Source organism: Seriola aureovittata, chromosome 10, assembly GCF_021018895.1.
Source record: "Seriola aureovittata isolate HTS-2021-v1 ecotype China chromosome 10, ASM2101889v1, whole genome shotgun sequence".
NCBI classification, from domain to species: Eukaryota; Metazoa; Chordata; class Actinopteri; order Carangiformes; family Carangidae; genus Seriola; species Seriola aureovittata.
This window is the reverse complement of record NC_079373.1, coordinates 4,702,731-4,719,488: the sequence shown is the minus strand read 5'-3', so window position 1 is coordinate 4,719,488 and position 16,758 is coordinate 4,702,731. Positions and strand designations below refer to the sequence as shown.

At 40.8% G+C, this 16,758-nt stretch overlaps 3 protein-coding genes across 3 annotated transcripts; 1 reads left to right on the top strand and 2 right to left on the bottom strand.

Moving 5' to 3' along the window:
- Positions 1–289: 289 nt before the first annotated feature.
- On the bottom strand, positions 290–5,531 carry LOC130176539 (patatin-like phospholipase domain-containing protein 2). Its single transcript, XM_056387688.1, has 9 exons — positions 5,208–5,531; positions 4,357–4,589; positions 4,112–4,177; positions 3,445–3,654; positions 2,330–2,390; positions 2,000–2,200; positions 1,732–1,873; positions 1,056–1,163; positions 290–656 (listed from the first exon to the last, which is right to left on the bottom strand). The coding sequence occupies exons 1-9, from the start codon at positions 5,392–5,394 to the stop codon at positions 371–373; spliced, it is 1,494 nt and encodes a 497-aa protein (XP_056243663.1). The 5' UTR covers positions 5,395–5,531; the 3' UTR covers positions 290–370.
- Positions 5,532–5,555: 24 nt separating this feature from the next.
- si:dkey-10o6.2 (uncharacterized protein LOC100124608 homolog) lies at positions 5,556–9,445 on the top strand. The gene is made up of 7 exons (XM_056387690.1): positions 5,556–5,863; positions 5,954–6,078; positions 6,165–6,231; positions 6,752–6,908; positions 7,609–7,751; positions 8,006–8,116; positions 8,390–9,445. The coding sequence occupies exons 1-7, from the start codon at positions 5,711–5,713 to the stop codon at positions 8,567–8,569; spliced, it is 936 nt and encodes a 311-aa protein (XP_056243665.1). The 5' UTR covers positions 5,556–5,710; the 3' UTR covers positions 8,570–9,445.
- LOC130176540 (nucleobindin-2-like) lies at positions 8,784–16,607 on the bottom strand. Its single transcript, XM_056387689.1, has 13 exons — positions 16,448–16,607; positions 15,744–15,881; positions 15,523–15,630; positions 15,290–15,422; positions 14,459–14,562; positions 12,909–13,094; positions 12,604–12,694; positions 12,357–12,415; positions 12,148–12,240; positions 11,530–11,619; positions 11,220–11,390; positions 10,818–10,872; positions 8,784–10,222 (listed from the first exon to the last, which is right to left on the bottom strand). The coding sequence occupies exons 2-13, from the start codon at positions 15,879–15,881 to the stop codon at positions 10,128–10,130; spliced, it is 1,323 nt and encodes a 440-aa protein (XP_056243664.1). The 5' UTR covers positions 16,448–16,607; the 3' UTR covers positions 8,784–10,127.
- Between the last annotated feature and the right edge of the window lie 151 nt (positions 16,608–16,758).

The window sequence follows — 16,758 nt, the reverse complement described above, 5'->3', positions numbered from 1 at the left end:
CAAATATCTCTGCAGGTTTGTCACATTTGAGCAGCATCTCTGACATTACACACAGTGACTTGATCCATTGTTAAATTTAATTAATTCATTAATTAATTAAAAAATATTGACAAGTGCAGTCAAGGAACATGTTTGAGTTTTTCAGAAAGACAAATAGATAAAAGAAGCTCTGGGAGAAAGCTAAAGGAGGCGACAGGAAAAGAAAAAATAAATCATGTTATAGCCTGTCATGTACAGTTACTTAGTGTATCTAATATTTTCTTTGATATTAATGCCACAAAACACAGGACATGTTTGAATTCATTTATTCAACAGCTTCACTTTCTTCTTCTGTGCAATATTAAACATATTTACTTGAATGCATTAAAGATCAATGGTTTGAGGTAGAGTTAGTCGTGTTCCTGATCCACCCCATAGCTCTGCCCAATCCCCACCCTCTACCTGCACTGTCAAACCCAGATGTGGGGCTGAGGGAGGGTGTGGGGGGAGGAGTCAGGGGCATGTGGTCCACCTCACTGTGTGTGTTCCAGGTGAAGGTGAGGCTGGAGGTGGGCGTGGCTTCTGGGGTCATTGGGACAGTGTTTGTGTCCTCTTTCCTGCTGTTCCACAGGTTCAGGCCTAGAGGCAGGCTTGTACATCTGTGCAGAGGTGATTCTCTGGAAGAAGGTGAAGACAAGGATTCATCTTATGTAGATGACAGTAAAGTTTCAATGAATTATTATACTTTTAGACATGCTACAGTGCAGCTTTAATGATGCCAATATCAAGGTGTGGCTCCAATACCTTGGTCCAAAGTGAAAAATCTCGCCAGCTTGGATGGATTGACATGAAATGTGGTGCAGAAAGAACATGATTCCAGTCATGTCTATAATCTATTGCCCTCAACATGTCATAATTTCCAGTAGTCCAACTCTCAAAACCTCTAAAACTATCGAGGACCAGGGTTCTTTCAGCCTCATCTGTACTTTGAGATAACACTAAGAAACACAGAATGTCTGAACCAGTGAAACCAAGGCACAGAGCTGCACAAGAGACATGACCTTCACACTGTATACCTGTCACTGTCCTCCGCTCTGTCCTTCCACGCTTGTTTGTATATGTCCTCAGCCTTGCCATAGAGCCAGCTCATGTCCCTGGGCACATCTGGGATCCAATCCACCAGTCTGGAAGGACAAATTAAAGTGTCAAATTAACACTTACAATTTGCAGTGATGGAAGTCAATAAAAGTCCTGCATTAAATTTGACATAGGTAATAGTAACAAATATTAGCATGATGAAGTTCGCAGTTTGAAAAGTTGTAATTATGAAGAATAAAAGGTTGGGTTTAATTTCACAGTGAATCTAAAAGTTGTTCTATATATACATATCTATATAAATATGTATATATCTATATATACACATATATATAGAACAACTTGAGAGATTTGGGGATTCTGGGATTTTCATGTTTTCAGGTTAGTTTGAGATGAAAGAAGCAAAAGAAGAAAGGAGGAGGCAAACAGAGGGGTAAAAAGAAAGATGGAATCCAAGGTAAAAGACATTGACAGATAAATGCAATGGAGTACAACGTCACCTAGTGAAATATCGGGAAAAATTTGAGGTCCCACAAAAACAGAAATACTGAAGTATGGTTATATTTAAGGATCAAAAATTCATGAGGAATGGTTGCCTGGCTTCCTTGGTATTAGAGTATAATGCTAATACAGGCCGGTGATATGATGGGCTCTTACCTGTGGGCTAAAGAGTAGGGCGACACGACGGGCAGAGTACAGGGGATCTGCAGGTATGACGTCACTTTCTTCGGCAGGTACTCGGTCACGTGGGACAACAGACCACCAGCTGTATGGGATTCTCTGCAGGCCTCACACAGCGCTGACACAAATACAGTAAAATACAAACAGTTTTACTGCATTCGATCTATTGGACTGGCACTGCAGGTTCAAGCAGGATTTCATTGCTCACATCTGTGTCAGCCTGCGCTTCAGTTCCTATACTCACCCTTTCTGATGTCAGCTGGGAGCTTCTCTACGAGCTGTGGATCCAGCCAGAAGTGTTCCTCCTGAAGAGGCTTCAGTCGGCTCCGCTGCGTGTTCACATCGGCCTCTTCGGCTTCGGCCTGCTCCTTCACCAGCTCACAACAAGCAGGTCTGAGCGAGTCCGTCTCCAAACTTCTCAGTGGACACTCGCTGCTGATCAGATCTGTCATGGGCATTTAAATCAAGACAATTTCTGCAGTAACAAGCGCTGGATCACACCGCGTTTTTCTTTTCTTCCTCGGCTTCTGTTTTTCTTGAATATTCGAAAACTACTGTGGCAAAGTTTCCTTACGCTGCTCTTGCAGGAAGCGGAGAGCATCCATGTAGCCTTTCTGGCAGATTTCAGACATTGCCTGTAAAATCCGAGAGCGCTTGATGAGGATGCAAGATAGGACCATATAATCTGCAAATATTACTGTCGTATTTTGTATATTTCAGGTTGCAATAATCCCTTTTTGACGAGCAGAAGGAAATTTGTAAATCATTTTCGAGCCAAAACACCTTTGAGTAAAGTTTTAGTTCAAGCAGGACTTTGAAAGCCAACTTTAGAAACATGTTTTCATCTCATTCCAAAAGGAGAAAAGAACATGTTTTCTCCACATGCACCACGGGCGTCCTGCATGTGTGGATATGGACTGAACATAAAGCAGGGGAAGCTAAATATTTTTTGTTTGATGTTCTTCCGGTTGCTAAACAGCTATCCATGTTGACACAATCAGACTGTATAATGTATTTTACTGACTGAAAGTTAACAAGTATACGATGTGGTCCGGCCTGCAACTACATAAAAGTTCCTATCACTGGTTTAGTGATAGGCCTTAATACAAGTTTTTAAACATCTTAGATGTTTTTAAAGATCATTTAGTTTTAAAACATTAAAACATTTTTTTTTTTTATCTTTTGCCCAAAATTGTACTGTTGTGCCAGTGATTTGTCGGCCCACTTGAAATACCTTTGCGGCCCTGAACATGTATGTCTCATGTATCCTGAGCTTTAAGGCTCTTTTTCTACTCTCATAAACTCCTGCTGAACCCGCTCCGCTTGTCTGTGCTCACAGGTATCCCATATTAAAACACAAACAAACACAGTTGCATGACACAGTTCACTAATAATCAATATTATTATCAGATGATAAATAATAACCACATTAAATAACTGGATACATTGCTGCTTACAGGGAGTGAAAATACCTTTGAATTAAAAAAAACATAATACTTCAGAAACTGTTTGGCGGTAACGTGAAGTATATGGTTTAAAAAGAAGTGTGATGTGATTTGAGGTAAATGGGTGAAAACATGCAAACACTGGTATGGTCTCTATTTTTGTTTAACCTGACAAATCCTATTTAAAGCTGATAAAACAGCTTTTGAACTGCTGCAACTGAATCACGGAGCTCCTGCGTCTCACCTCAGGCTGTGGGGGGAAGAAGGTGTTGGCCACTCTGTGCATGTTCTCTGAGTTGACCTGGATGCTGACATTGTTGAAGCGCACCTCATGGAAGTTCAGCGTGCTCGCCCGGGGGCAGATGTCACTCTCACCGGCATACGCAGAAAACGTTATCGTGTTTTTCAGGTGACATCGAGGCAGGTTGTCACTGACGGCGCCGTCCACGTAATGCTGAGTGGAGAAGGAGGGTGTTGAACCTGACACTGATTCAGGGACACTAAGTAACAACCACACTGAAGTTTTTAGATGGATGTAAACTGTGCAACATGTGTTCTGTGTATATGAATATGGAACTATTCGTGAATTATGCAACGACTGTATCACTGTGTGGTCAAATTTCCTCTGAGTAACTGAGAGGCACATGTGAAAGACAATAAGTTGGATCCATTATGAGACCTGTTTGGGTTTATTGATACATTTGTCTCAAGGAAAACTGTTGACCGTTACAAGTGACAAATGCTGGGGTGCCCAGGTATCTCACCTGGTAGAGCTTGAGACTGAATCCTTGCTGCAGAATCCCCTCTCTCTCTCTCCACTTTGCTTTCATAATAAAGGGCAAAAATGCCCCGAAAAAATAACTTAAAAACTAAACAAACACTTTAATGTAACAGCTTGCTGGTGTACTCACCACCCCTCGATAGGTGGGTGGAATAACACCACAGTAGAAAGGGACGAAGCAGCTGCATATAAGGGCCTGGGAAAAGCACACACAGTATTACTGCATATGAGTTGTTGAATGAAAAACTTTCTGTACACACAGAAATGGTGTGATGGTTCCTCAAAAAAATATCACCCCTCATTCGTTCAGTCAGTCAGCAACCTTCGCGTTTCTGGATAAAAGGGTCATCTTCACTCCCATATTGTAAAGTGTACCTGAATGAGCTCCTCCCTGGTGTCGTACTCTGACACCAGCACGTTCTTCCGGTCAGACACTCTGGTCAGGGACACACACAGTCTCCCAGAGGCTCGAACATGGGCGTCTTCTGGAAGGCTTGAAAGCAGAGAGTCATGCACTATCTGCAGCAGGTTGTAAGCTGGGTGCAGGGGCCCCAGTTTGTACTTCCTGGCCTCTTTGGCCATGAACATCAAATCAGCACAGCATTGTTCTACACAGAGAAACACAATAAATAGATCCTATTAGATGACTTTTTTTAGCTCTTAAAAGCAGAAGTGATTCTGTCAACTAAGGACTTAACACAGGTCATCTCCTTTTATTTGAAATGTAGCAGTTATTTTCTACTATAGACTTTTGGTTACTAACATCAAATACTGGATAAAACTGTTATTTTTTTACTCTTTCTTCACTGTCAGGTTGTGTCTAGAGATCACCTGGCTAAAATCTGTGCCAAGGTGCTGATAAGTCACCCTAGTCAAGAAAGTCTTAACTGTGCATGAATGTAAGGACTTTACTTTGTGTATTTGAATTCACAAAAACCAGATGTGCCAAAATAAGATGCAACAATTCGATGTCTCAAAAGTCTCAGCAGAGGCTTTCCTGTATGTCCATGAAAGAGACAAGTTGTGCACGTGGACACAATGAATCTTTACAGAGGAAACACATGCAATTACAAATTAAATATCGTATAGTTATTTGTGGCATTGACACTGGAGATATAACAAAGTGCAATACTGCTAAGTGCATTTGATCTGTGCCGAATTATACAACAAAATGTGGCCGATTTTTGAATGAAGTTTGGAGTGTCGAGGAGAGACCCGCCACTTACCTAGGGGGATTCCAATGGTGAGGACAGCAGCCATCAAAGACCCTGCAGAGGCTCCGTATATGTGAGAGGCGTCTTGCAGGAGGCAAGGGAACCGTTCAAGGATACAGCTGGTGGCACCGACATAATAAATTCCCATAAAACCGCAGCCTGCAAAGGAGATGCTCCAGTCTTTCTTCAAATCAAACATTTTCTCAACCAGCAGAGCTCAGGCTGTGTGAACCCACCAAAGAAACTACAACATCCACCTTCACACAACCTGCGAGCAGCATCCAAAGGTGAGCCAAAGTTAGCCAACTGTTGTGCAATTTGGTCTCATTAGGAGCTATTTTCCTATTGGCTGGAAAAAGGTCACATGAGCGAATGAGTCCAAATGATGTGGCGACTAACACCAGCAGCAGCAGCAGCAGCAGCAGCCGCCGCCACTTTTCAATTTTCCTCTCCTGCTGTTCTGTGTCCTGCAGCTCCGCGTGTAGAGCCTTCTAGATACACTTATAGTTTTTAAAATGAGCATTCCTGTAGTGGACTTTGGTGCATACAGCCTGAGTGAGGGAGATGTTACCGACGAGCAGCTGCACAAGTTGAGCAAAGAGCTGAGGACAGCCTTCACAGAAGTGGGCTTCGTTTTTCTGCAGAACACCGGGATCACTCAGGAGGAGGTGAGGCCAGCAAATATAAACCCAGATTATTATTTAGTTTATTTAAAGTGCTTAATATGCGTCCTTTTCCCCTGGTATGCGGTGGGGTAGGTGGACCGTGTCATGGGTGTATCCAAGGAATTCTTCCTGCAGCCAGAGGAGCTGAAGCAGCCCTTCAGCAGGAGAAGCTTCGCCAACAACCTGAACCACGGCTGGGTGTCTCTGGAGACTGAGAGGTGAGGACACACTTCACCAACACAACACTTCTTCTCTGCACAGTGTCCTGGTTTTAAATTCACAACTCAACTCAACCGCTTTTCAGGTTGAACCCACGTCGACCTGGAGATCTTAAGGAGGCATTCAATACGGCTTCACTTCACCCTGACATAGTAATGTTTCCTATCAGAGTTCGACTTTGTTCATTTTATGTAAGAGGCTCTACCTCATGATGTGTTGTTAGCACATCCCACTTCCTATTGGTTATCAGTATGGAGGTCAGAGTACAGGTTCATCTGAATCTTTTGGTGTTTTCCAGACAAAGATCTGCTCCACTCGGTTCTTTTGGAGCTCAATAGATAAATTCATCTGCCATTATTATCAGCTGATGTTAATTTATCACAGATAAATATGTGTCAGCATATAAGTAACAAGGAATTGCTGCTAGAAATGCAAAAAGATATGTTTTATATATGTTATTTAGAAACAGTATTTCCATTACATGTAAGGTGTACTGCTGAGTCCATATTTTGGTCAGAACTCTGTAATTTAAGGCTCATCAAAATATTTATGTTTAAAAAAAGAGAGGGAAATTTCAGTTAATGATAAAAGTATCAGATGTAAAAAAAAAAATAAAAAAAATAAATAAAATAATAATAGTTGGTGCTCTAATGCTGTTCCCTTCTGTTGTAGAAGTGGCCGTCATCAGATGCTGTACCAGGGTTCCAGGGGATCCAGACGTGTTTCTTCCAGCGCTGTAAAGAGCTGAGTCTGCGGGTGCTGAGGGTGATGGCCCACAGTCTGGGTCTGGACCCAGAGGTGTTCCTGAGTACACATCAGTTAATAGGAAGTATGAACAGATCACCATTACTCACTGCTGTCACTAAACGGGGGTGTAAGAACAACTGATGATTGAGTGTCCCAAAGACACTCCATGAGTCCAGGTCAGGTGGGATTAAAGAGATTTTTGCTCAAACACACATTGGTAACAGGAAGTGTAGTGTTACTCGCTCAGGTCCTCCACACACTATTTCCCCGCTGGTTTAGTGATTCAAACTTTCCTCTCCTTGAATTGTACAAAAAATAAAAATAACATTTTTATTATTTCTACTTCTTTTAAGAACATTTCAGAAAAGAAAACCAATCACAAAACCCAACATCATCATCTTGGAAGACACAAAAGAAACTCTGTGTATGTCACAGACCTCTGTCAAGAATGCATTGGTGTGCAAACATTTGGGCTGCACTGGGCCAATAACATGTTTTGTTTGGGTCAGTTTTTACATTTATCAGGTGCATTAATATTTGAAGAAATTCTCATTTATAATGTCTGTTGCTGCAGGGGTTGAATTTACTTCTTTTTGCTTCAAAAATGAACAAAATATGTCATTTTCCCAGGGATGTCTATACTTCTGCAATCAACTGTGTCCTCAGACTGCCAAGCCTTGAAATAACTTTTGTTCTAATACCATAACTCCCAATATAGGACTACAAGGATGTTGATGTAAAATACCAAGTGAATTTGAGCAGTGCTGTTGTGTTTCCTGTAGCTGATGAGAATGGCACCACGCTGCGGTCTCTGTACTACCCACCGGTGAACAGTGAGAAAGCCAAGGAGGGTCAGCTGCGATGTGGAGAGCATTCAGACTACGGCAGCATCACGCTGCTGTTCCAGAGCTCTGAGGGTCTGCAGGTAATAACACTCACATCTCCACCTCTCTGCATGCAAGACAAATTACTAACTAAACGTTCCACTTCAAAAACTAACTGACGCCTTCAGACCATCAGGCAATGTTTTCCACTTCCATTTATGTTACCTTTAATCATGTAACAGAAGCTCAGCTTATCTTTTGTCAGTAAAAGGAAGGTTTCTCAACCAAAATTCTGGCCTAGATGTTTGCTACTCTTGGAGAAATGTTCACACGTGTAATCCACCTTAATCCTCAGGTCCGCAGACGTTCAGGTGAGTTCATCTGTGCTCCCAGCATCCCCGGAACGGTCCTCATCAACATCGCCGACCTGATGCAGCGCTGGACCAGCGATCACTTTGTCTCTGTGGTGGGTTAAGAAGAGTTTTTGCAGATTTGAGTAACTGCAGATTTCTATAAACTGGCTCTTTAGAATTAGAATACTTAATATTAATGCAAAAACGAAGACTTTTCACAAATCTCATTTTGACTAGTATTCGACAATAATCATGCTATGGATATGAAAGTACAATTTGACAATAATTTCAACAACTAACACAAAAAGGATTATGGTATAATGTAATGTGTAAATAAGGGGAAAGAATAAGAAAGCTTCTTATTGCGGATGTTCCTTGCTCTTCAGCTCCACAGGGTTTTGCTGCCCCCTGCTGGAGACTCCAACACACGTCAGTCTATGGCTTTCTTCGTCCAGCCTGATGATGCGGCATTGATCACCTGCTGCGACGGCTCCAACAAATACCCTCCCGTGACAGCAGGTGACTACCTCATTGAGCGTTTCAATGACTCGTACGGACGGAGCTGAATTTCTAACCATGAATTGTGATCACGCAACTGTTGTTGTTTTGTTAACAAAGGACCTAGGGAAAGTTTTTCTAAACATGTTGCAGGAGTTACTCTTGTCAAAACACTGAATATTTTACTTTGGATCGCATAATGTTTTTACATTTCTAATTATTTGAATGTGTTTGTGTGTGTTGATGTGTGTGTGTGTGACAAAAAGAAGCAAGCCTCAAAACTGCAAGCTCATTCACTTTATTGTCTACATTCAAACCTCATACAACAGTTTCATAAATTAGTTAGACAGGATTTAACTGCTTTTATGAAACGGCCATAGAAAAATAAATAAAAATACACCTGTAGCAGGTAAACTGGGGTCAACAGACAGATGTGACATAAAAATATCTTCCTCATAAGATCTGTCTTTGTGTCCTTATTCTCTTATCTGTTGCATTATTCTAAGATTAAAACAAAGATCAGTTTTTGACCATGTGTCTCTTGATTTTAATTCAGTTTCATCGACTGTGGTGTTACTGAATAAATAAATAATTCTATTATGAGAAATGACAGATTCAGACTATCTCTCTCTCTCTCTCACACACACACATAAATAGATGTAACTTCATCTGTAAGCTAAATATATTCTTCGACCATCATCAACTAGAAAATCCAACTGAGGGAATAAGCATTTTACGTAGGTGTAAATTTACATTTTCTTTAGCCTTGTGTGCATTAAGGAGTTCCATTGCAAATGATCTAAACTGGAAAAACTTCCTCTAAGAAAATGATGGCTGATGTTGAAGTAGAACTGTCCTCTTAAGAAAACGTATAAAAACAGTTAAGAGGACAAAATCATTTGAGATATTGACCAATAGCAAACTTCTTTAAACCTAAAGAGAGATACAGAGTCAAAGTTTCATTTCAACGTGGTGAAAAGAGTTCAAGTCTTATTTATAAGAAAAAAAAAAAAGAGAAATAAGAAAACAAACTGCTATTACCACAAGAAAAAAATGTACCTCTCAGATAGGACCATTTCATTCATTTGCTCGTATTTCTACATAACTTCTAAAGCTACATTTATAACATTCATTTTTTAAATAACAGGCTCTCTTCACCTGAAAAAATAAATAATTTCCAAATTTTTTTCTCTAAGAGACAGTACCAGTGACAATGAACCACAGTGTACACTAAACAAAACATTGGCGGATCAGGCCAAAAGCCCCCCCCCCCCCCAATTCCACCCCAAAGCACTTCCCATGGAGAACAGAGTCCTTGTTGTGATAAAACGTCAAAAACAAAAGGGTCGATTGTCCACATAGAGAACTGGACCAGATCCACATTTTAAGTCTGGTTCATGCAGCCGAATGAAGGGGAATGGCATGTCGGCACTAAATCTGAAGCCTGAAATCAGATTCTAATGTGCTCTTAATACTTATATATTTTTTGTCTTGTGGTGTTTTGGAAAAAAAAAAAAGAAAATAACAGAAAATTAGAATCATTGCAAAATAAACACTCTCAGACACACACACACACAAGCATTCACACACACACACACACACACACACACAGAGTGGTGAGGCCTGCTAAGAGTGTCCTGGCACTGGTAAGTCCTGCTGCTGGTGACCAGGGGGCAGAGGTTGATTGTTTCCTGGTATAACTGCTGCTGGTTCACCTTCACCTACAGGAGAGTCACATTGGCACAACATGATGGCATTTACATAATCACGAAGATGATGATGAAAGGCCATAAAATTTTACAGAATGATAACAAGGATAATATTCCCCTCCTTATTAACAACTTCTACTGATGACAGCTGAGTTTTGAGCTTCTTCAAATACGACCACTGGAGACATAGAAGCTTCAAGTTCTGCATATTTAGTTCTTGTATACCTTTGTTTTTAAAAAAAGGTACACTTCACTGATTTTACAAATTAAATGACATTAATTTGTACTAATGAGGAGTACTACTGCTACTGAGCTTATAAAAACAATGTCTTCTGTGGCTCTGAAGGGAGTCTGATAAAATAACCCCAGTGATGTCATAAAGGTCATCTTGTTTTTTTGCTGGTTTACATCCAATTAAAGATGCACTGGGAATTGTGGGTTGTAGCATTTTTGGAGCTTAACTAATATGAAGGAGTAAAAGTCAGGATGTCTTGGCCTCTTCTTTTTGTCTCCTGTGAGTCCCCCTTTAACTGTGTGTTACTATAAAAGTCTGCATTAACCCTCGGTGGTTAAACTTAGACAACAATCTTTACAATGTGATACTTACGTTTGACCTCAGCTTTTGTGCTTTGGGCTTTTAACCTTTCCATTTCTTCTACGGCCTGAGCAGAGAAACAAGCAGAGAAAATGTTACAGCATCACAAAGTAAGTGGGAACCTGCTCAGTTTATTCACTTGAATATTTTGTAGTCTGTAGAGTGCAGACTTTACAGACAATATAATATTGTGCAGGTGCAGCTCACCACTTCTGTTACAAGGCAGTAAATATTTCTGAATATTTTTGAACAAATCATGCATATTGAATGATCAATTGGAAATGATTTAAAGTCATCAGAATTCTGGGTTACTGTGGATATTACTCAGTGTATTGAACTTGCATCAGGAAGAAATCCTAATTCCTCATTGTATTTTACCCGTACAATAACTTAATAATGAGTTTTTCAGTTCACCTGCTGTAGCCCCATCCTCTGAGCATTAAGTTCTTCTTGTTTCTTTTCAAGCTCCTCCCTCTGTTTCTGCAGCTCGACCGACTTCTTGTTGATGTCAGTCTCCTCATTGGCCAGGTGCTGTTCATACTCCTTCAGCTCCTCCTCAGTGTAGAAGGAGTTTTGATCTAAAGTCTGTGGGGGCAAGAGCAGCGCATGGGGCAGGGAATGGTCAGATGTAATGATTTATATAACGAATAGGGTGAAATTCAGACAAGGATACGTAACCGCACCTGTCAAATTTAGTCAACTCATAGCAAAATATAGCTTTTACCTCCCACTCGTCTTTTTCGAAGAACTCCTCCTTCTTAGTGGCCGCCATGAACTCACTCATTGACACAAGTCTGTCTTTATTGGTGTCCACCTTAACATCAACACAAGAAACGGCTTTAATCAATGTCCGTGCTATTACATGGTATTCAAGATTAACTATTGGCCACAACACTCCGCGGGGGGACAAGAGGAAGAGTCAACATTTCAACCTCCTGCTGAAGCAATGACTCTAGTTTCCACTGCTGTTACTGTTCACACCACTGGTAATGTCTGCACAAGTCTGCAAGTTTCACTTCTGTGTAGGAACAGACAATTCAAGTGACACTACGATGTATGCATAATGTGTTTTTCCTATCATCTAGTGTTCAAGAAAAATGACTTGATTGATCATTTAGGAGTGATATAACTGAATATTTCCAACTGAAACATGATATATCTGACATCAGTGCTGCACGTTTGATATAACATGGAGGGGAAATTCTAATGAAAAGTCCATTACTGACTGCACTCTAGGTTTGCATGTGTCATTTGTGGGCATGGGCAGCCATGATCATCATTGCTGTGTTTATAATAAACATGAGAAAACTTCCATATTTGCTCTGTCACTGTGGCAGCTCACCTCATTCATAACATGCTCTCTCATTCGCAGCCTCTCCTCCTCCATCTCAACCATATCATCCTCTTCATTTTCAGGGTTGTACACCTTCTCCAGCTTCAAGACACAGACACACAAACACAGATACACAATTACGCCTTCATTTATATATTACATAATCCTAACACATGAAGAATGAGGGCAGTTAGATGTAAACAAGTGAACATAAATACCTCTTTAGTGAAGAGAGCTTCAAGCTCAGTCTCATCAAAGAAACCATCTCCATTACTGTCTGCAACACAAAAGTGATTGGAATGAACAAACATCCCTTTTTGATGAGTTTTGTGACTAGCTGTAGAATCACACTTCAATGCTACATTCAGAACTAGTCCTGTTTCAAGGTGTTATCAGTGGAAACCTTTAGTAATCTATTACAGATATTTTTGGCTCTTTAGAGACAAATATGGTTTCAGTGGTTACCGTGCATTTTGAAAAACGTCTTGGGGTCAAAGTATTCTGGGTCCAAACCATCTGCCTCCTGCCACACCTCCTTCAGCTGGTCCACACTGCCCTACGCGCACACACACACACATCAGTTCAACTTTATTTTATGCATTTTGTTCATCCTCCCATTCAAATCTAAATAAAACCTGCTCAACTGACAGTCCCAATAATTCCTCCATGTAAGAACTCAGATTATAACTGAGAATAATGACAGTTATAACTGCTGCTCCTAATGAGCTGCAATCTCTGCTGCATTAACGTCACTCCGGCAGGAGACTTACAGGATGGTTAACTTTGGGATGATCAGCGTGCTTCTTCTTCATCTCCTCGTAATGCTGCTCTTCCTTCTTGCGGTCCTCCTCATTCATGTTCTTCAGACGTTCCCTCCTCTCATGCTCCTTCATCATCTCGTATCTCCTGAACTCATCATGGCGGTCCTTGTCGAAGTTCTCCAGGTCTTTGGTCGCCTACAAATGAAAACAAAATGTTGAGGATGGGAATTCATACCTGGATTGTTCAGCTTTTATTTGCACACTTTTTCTGGAGTTGATTCATTCCATCCAACACAAGTAGTAAAGTCAGAGTCGTTCAATGGAGGATAAAGCAAACTACTTGGCTGAATAGATTTCAATTTCAAAGCTCACCCAGGGGCCCTGGCAGGATGCTGGATCAATCACAGACACGCTCTTCATGTTTACCTCATGCAGGGAAAGTTTCACAAATTGTTCAGTGCTGATATGTTTACAATTTCTAATGGCTGCTGATCAAGTGCTGATACACCTTTGTTCTGCTCTACAAAGCCTCTCAGTGGCTGTAATGGCCTGGGAAGTAAAACTGAGAGAAAAGACACCAAAAGTTGATCTGATACTCTAAGAAATGATGTTGTTGGTACAGTTGGTTTGTTGATATGGAGTCTGAAAACAGCCGTTTACCGAAGTACAATTAACTGCTATCGATGTTCTGGATATTATAAATACACATGTGATTGTCCTAAAATGTCCTAAAGTGTCAAAAGCTCAGTCTGTACCTGGCACCCACTGTGACTGTTTTGTAGGAACATATGGGTAATCCTTAATTCTACAGCTCTGCAGACACTCACTTTGAACACAGTAAATGGAAATGTTATGACAGTTGATAGATAAGTGTCAAATGAAAACCTCATCAACAATGCAAACACTCATTTTACAGTGTTGGTTGCATTCCACCAGTTCCAAGGCATTAACAGTATATAAATGACTGCAGAACAAAGAATAACACTAAAACAAAACTTAAACCAAACAAAATAACGTCAGGATTTACATGGATATGATTGTTAACTCCACTGTAAAAGCAGAGAGATACTCAAATCCAGTAAGATGACTTCCTCTTCCTGAATTCAAAGGAAACTTGTTCCTCTCTAAATCCAATGAATTTACCTCTGGTGAGTTGGTCTCCTCCAACCAAGCACATAAAGCTGCTGTGACTGCCTCCAAGTTATTACATCTAAAATCAAAACAGGCCAGACCGGCAGAGCTTTTATGCGATTGGTCCCACTGTTTGACACCTGTAATTCTCCCGCCATGCTTATTATATATGAGGCAAGGTGCTCTTTTCTGTGATTATATGTATGACTGTGATATAGTTACACATAAGCAACAGCACTACAGCAGGGGAACATGGTCTGTATAAACATAAAACAAAAACAGTGTGTATATGAGATAACCTACTAGTGCTAATGCCTGCATGTGCCACAACTGCAGCTGCTGCATAAAAGGTTTTCATTAAAAAAAAAAAAAAAATCTCATCTACTATAGTAAAGATCTATTTAGCATTTTTACATCACTGTCTGTACCGATTTGATGAGGCGGTCCAGGTCCTCCACCTCAAAAGTGTCTGGGTTCATGTGGTTCAGGTGCTCAAACTGTCTCAGCAGGGCCTGATGGTCCACTGTCCGGCCTGTAAGGGAGGGAATAATGAGACGTTTTACTGAACTGTAAAGCTGTTAGATCAAGTGTTTTAAAAAGGTGAAGCAGATCTTTCACTTATTTTAGACTGCATGTTCTAAAACCTGAGACTGAGCGATTATGGCATTCAATAAACTTGTTTGGTTACTCTTCCCCATGTGCTTTCCAAAGACATTTTGTGCTTCAGCAGTTCTTTAGTGTACTGGCACACAGCCAGAGGTAAGCACAGGCTTTGTTTACTTAAGCTTCAGATCAAATTTACTCTGGGAAAGAGCTCAGGAAGAGACGGTAAGGGTAAATGTATTTCTAAACATAATGGTAAGCGATTTCTGTTTTTGTATTTAATCTGCCACCATCTCTAAAACGTTTTTCTACACATCCTGTCCAACTTGCATCATCTTGTCATAACGTCTCCGAGCATTATGTTTTTAAAACATGTTGACCTCAACCTATACTTCTGGTCTTTAACTACACTTATGAATATTGATGGATTCTTAATCTAATTTCAAATTCAATTCAAAATTCAACAGTTGCCAGTGGCCAGTAGAAGTCACTGTCAGCTGAGGGAGGAAGTGTATTACATCAGGTTCCTGTGTCAAAGAGCCACATTAGACTACATTAGATGATGACCCAAGTGCTGGCTTCTTTCACAAAACTTCTTGTGCAATGTCAAGAAGCACACATTTGTCAGTGACACATCAGCAACACAGGATACTCACCATTCCCCTCCTGGATGTCATTTTTGGCTTTGAGGAGCATCCGTAGCCTACTCATCTCCTCCCTCTTCAACTCGTCCAGCTTTGTCCGAAAATTGTGATGGACAAAGTCCAGCTCTTTGGAAAGTTTGCCTTGCTGCAAGCACAAAATCCACACACCACGGTTCAATACAAATTGTTTGTGTTGGTAAAAAGCTTACGAAGTAACGGGCTGTTTAGTGAGTGTGTAGCTGTACCTTGATGTCATCCATGTTGGCATTTTTTAGTTTTTCTTTAAAGTGGGGGTCTTTCTCGAGGTACTCAATGACTTCCCTGAGGTAGCGGTCATAGTGCAGCCCAGTCTCCTGAAGCATAAACGAAAGCACACATCAGTGTTTAATTTGTTCATGTCTAAGAGGTATTTGGTGTAATTAGCTATATGACTGAGATTTAAATGAGAGATGTCCAGCTGACTCACAGCACTCTGTGGTGGCCCCAGCTCCTCCTCATGAGCCTTTTCTTTGGTCTTGTCCACACTGATAGGCACTGACTGGATACAAAGCCACAAACTCAGCAGAACCAACCCACAACGGGCCAGTGCTTTACCCCTCACCATCTGGTTATGGACAAAATAAGAAATAAAAAAAGGAATTATTTGGGTATGATATTAAGTGAGGATGGTACATCTTACTCAGGTTTGTTTAATTATACTGAAATTGTGCCTAAGGCCCATGTGTCAAATGTTAAACCAGTAGAGTGTGGTTTGTGTTTACAGAGGACTACACACTCAATTTCTCAAGCATTGCAAAAGGGGTACAAACCACAATTTCACCTGGAGGCACAGTGGGATGAGGTTATGCAAGTTACTCTTAATCTGAAAAGCATCTCTGTAGTACAAGCGAAGGACTGTGCAACACACGTGTTTGGTGGATAAAGACACACCGAGCTTACTTCAAAACAATGCCTCTGCCAGAGCCTTACAAACTGAAACCTGTAACTGCCTAACAAACACATAAGCTAGCGGTGTCTTTTACGGAACAGGTAGTTTATGGTGAGGATAGCAGCTAATTCATTATCCCATAGATATAGAAAAGCTACAAAACAAGCCCTAGTATTTATAATACATTTCAATAATTAACACAGTTAATGTAAAATAACACCTATTTGTAAAAGGATACTTACTTCGAGCTTCTGTTTTCACTCTTCACTGCGCTGCGACTGTTCAGTTTTCCTCCAAGTGCCCAAGCTTCACTGGAGCTTGTTTATATCCTGTCATCCACCACCAATACAAGCCTCCTATGGCCACAACCTACAGAAAAAGGCTGTGTTCACCATGGCAACGCCCCGCCTCCGCCGCCTCTTATTGGGCAGAAAAAGTGTACTTTCTTTGTGAAAGAGTCGCGTTGAGAGCTGATTGGCCAGTCCACGTGTCAGTCAAAGTCTAAACAAACGGTTAACCAGTGGCTTAAGGTGCGTTGAGCCAAACCGTACGT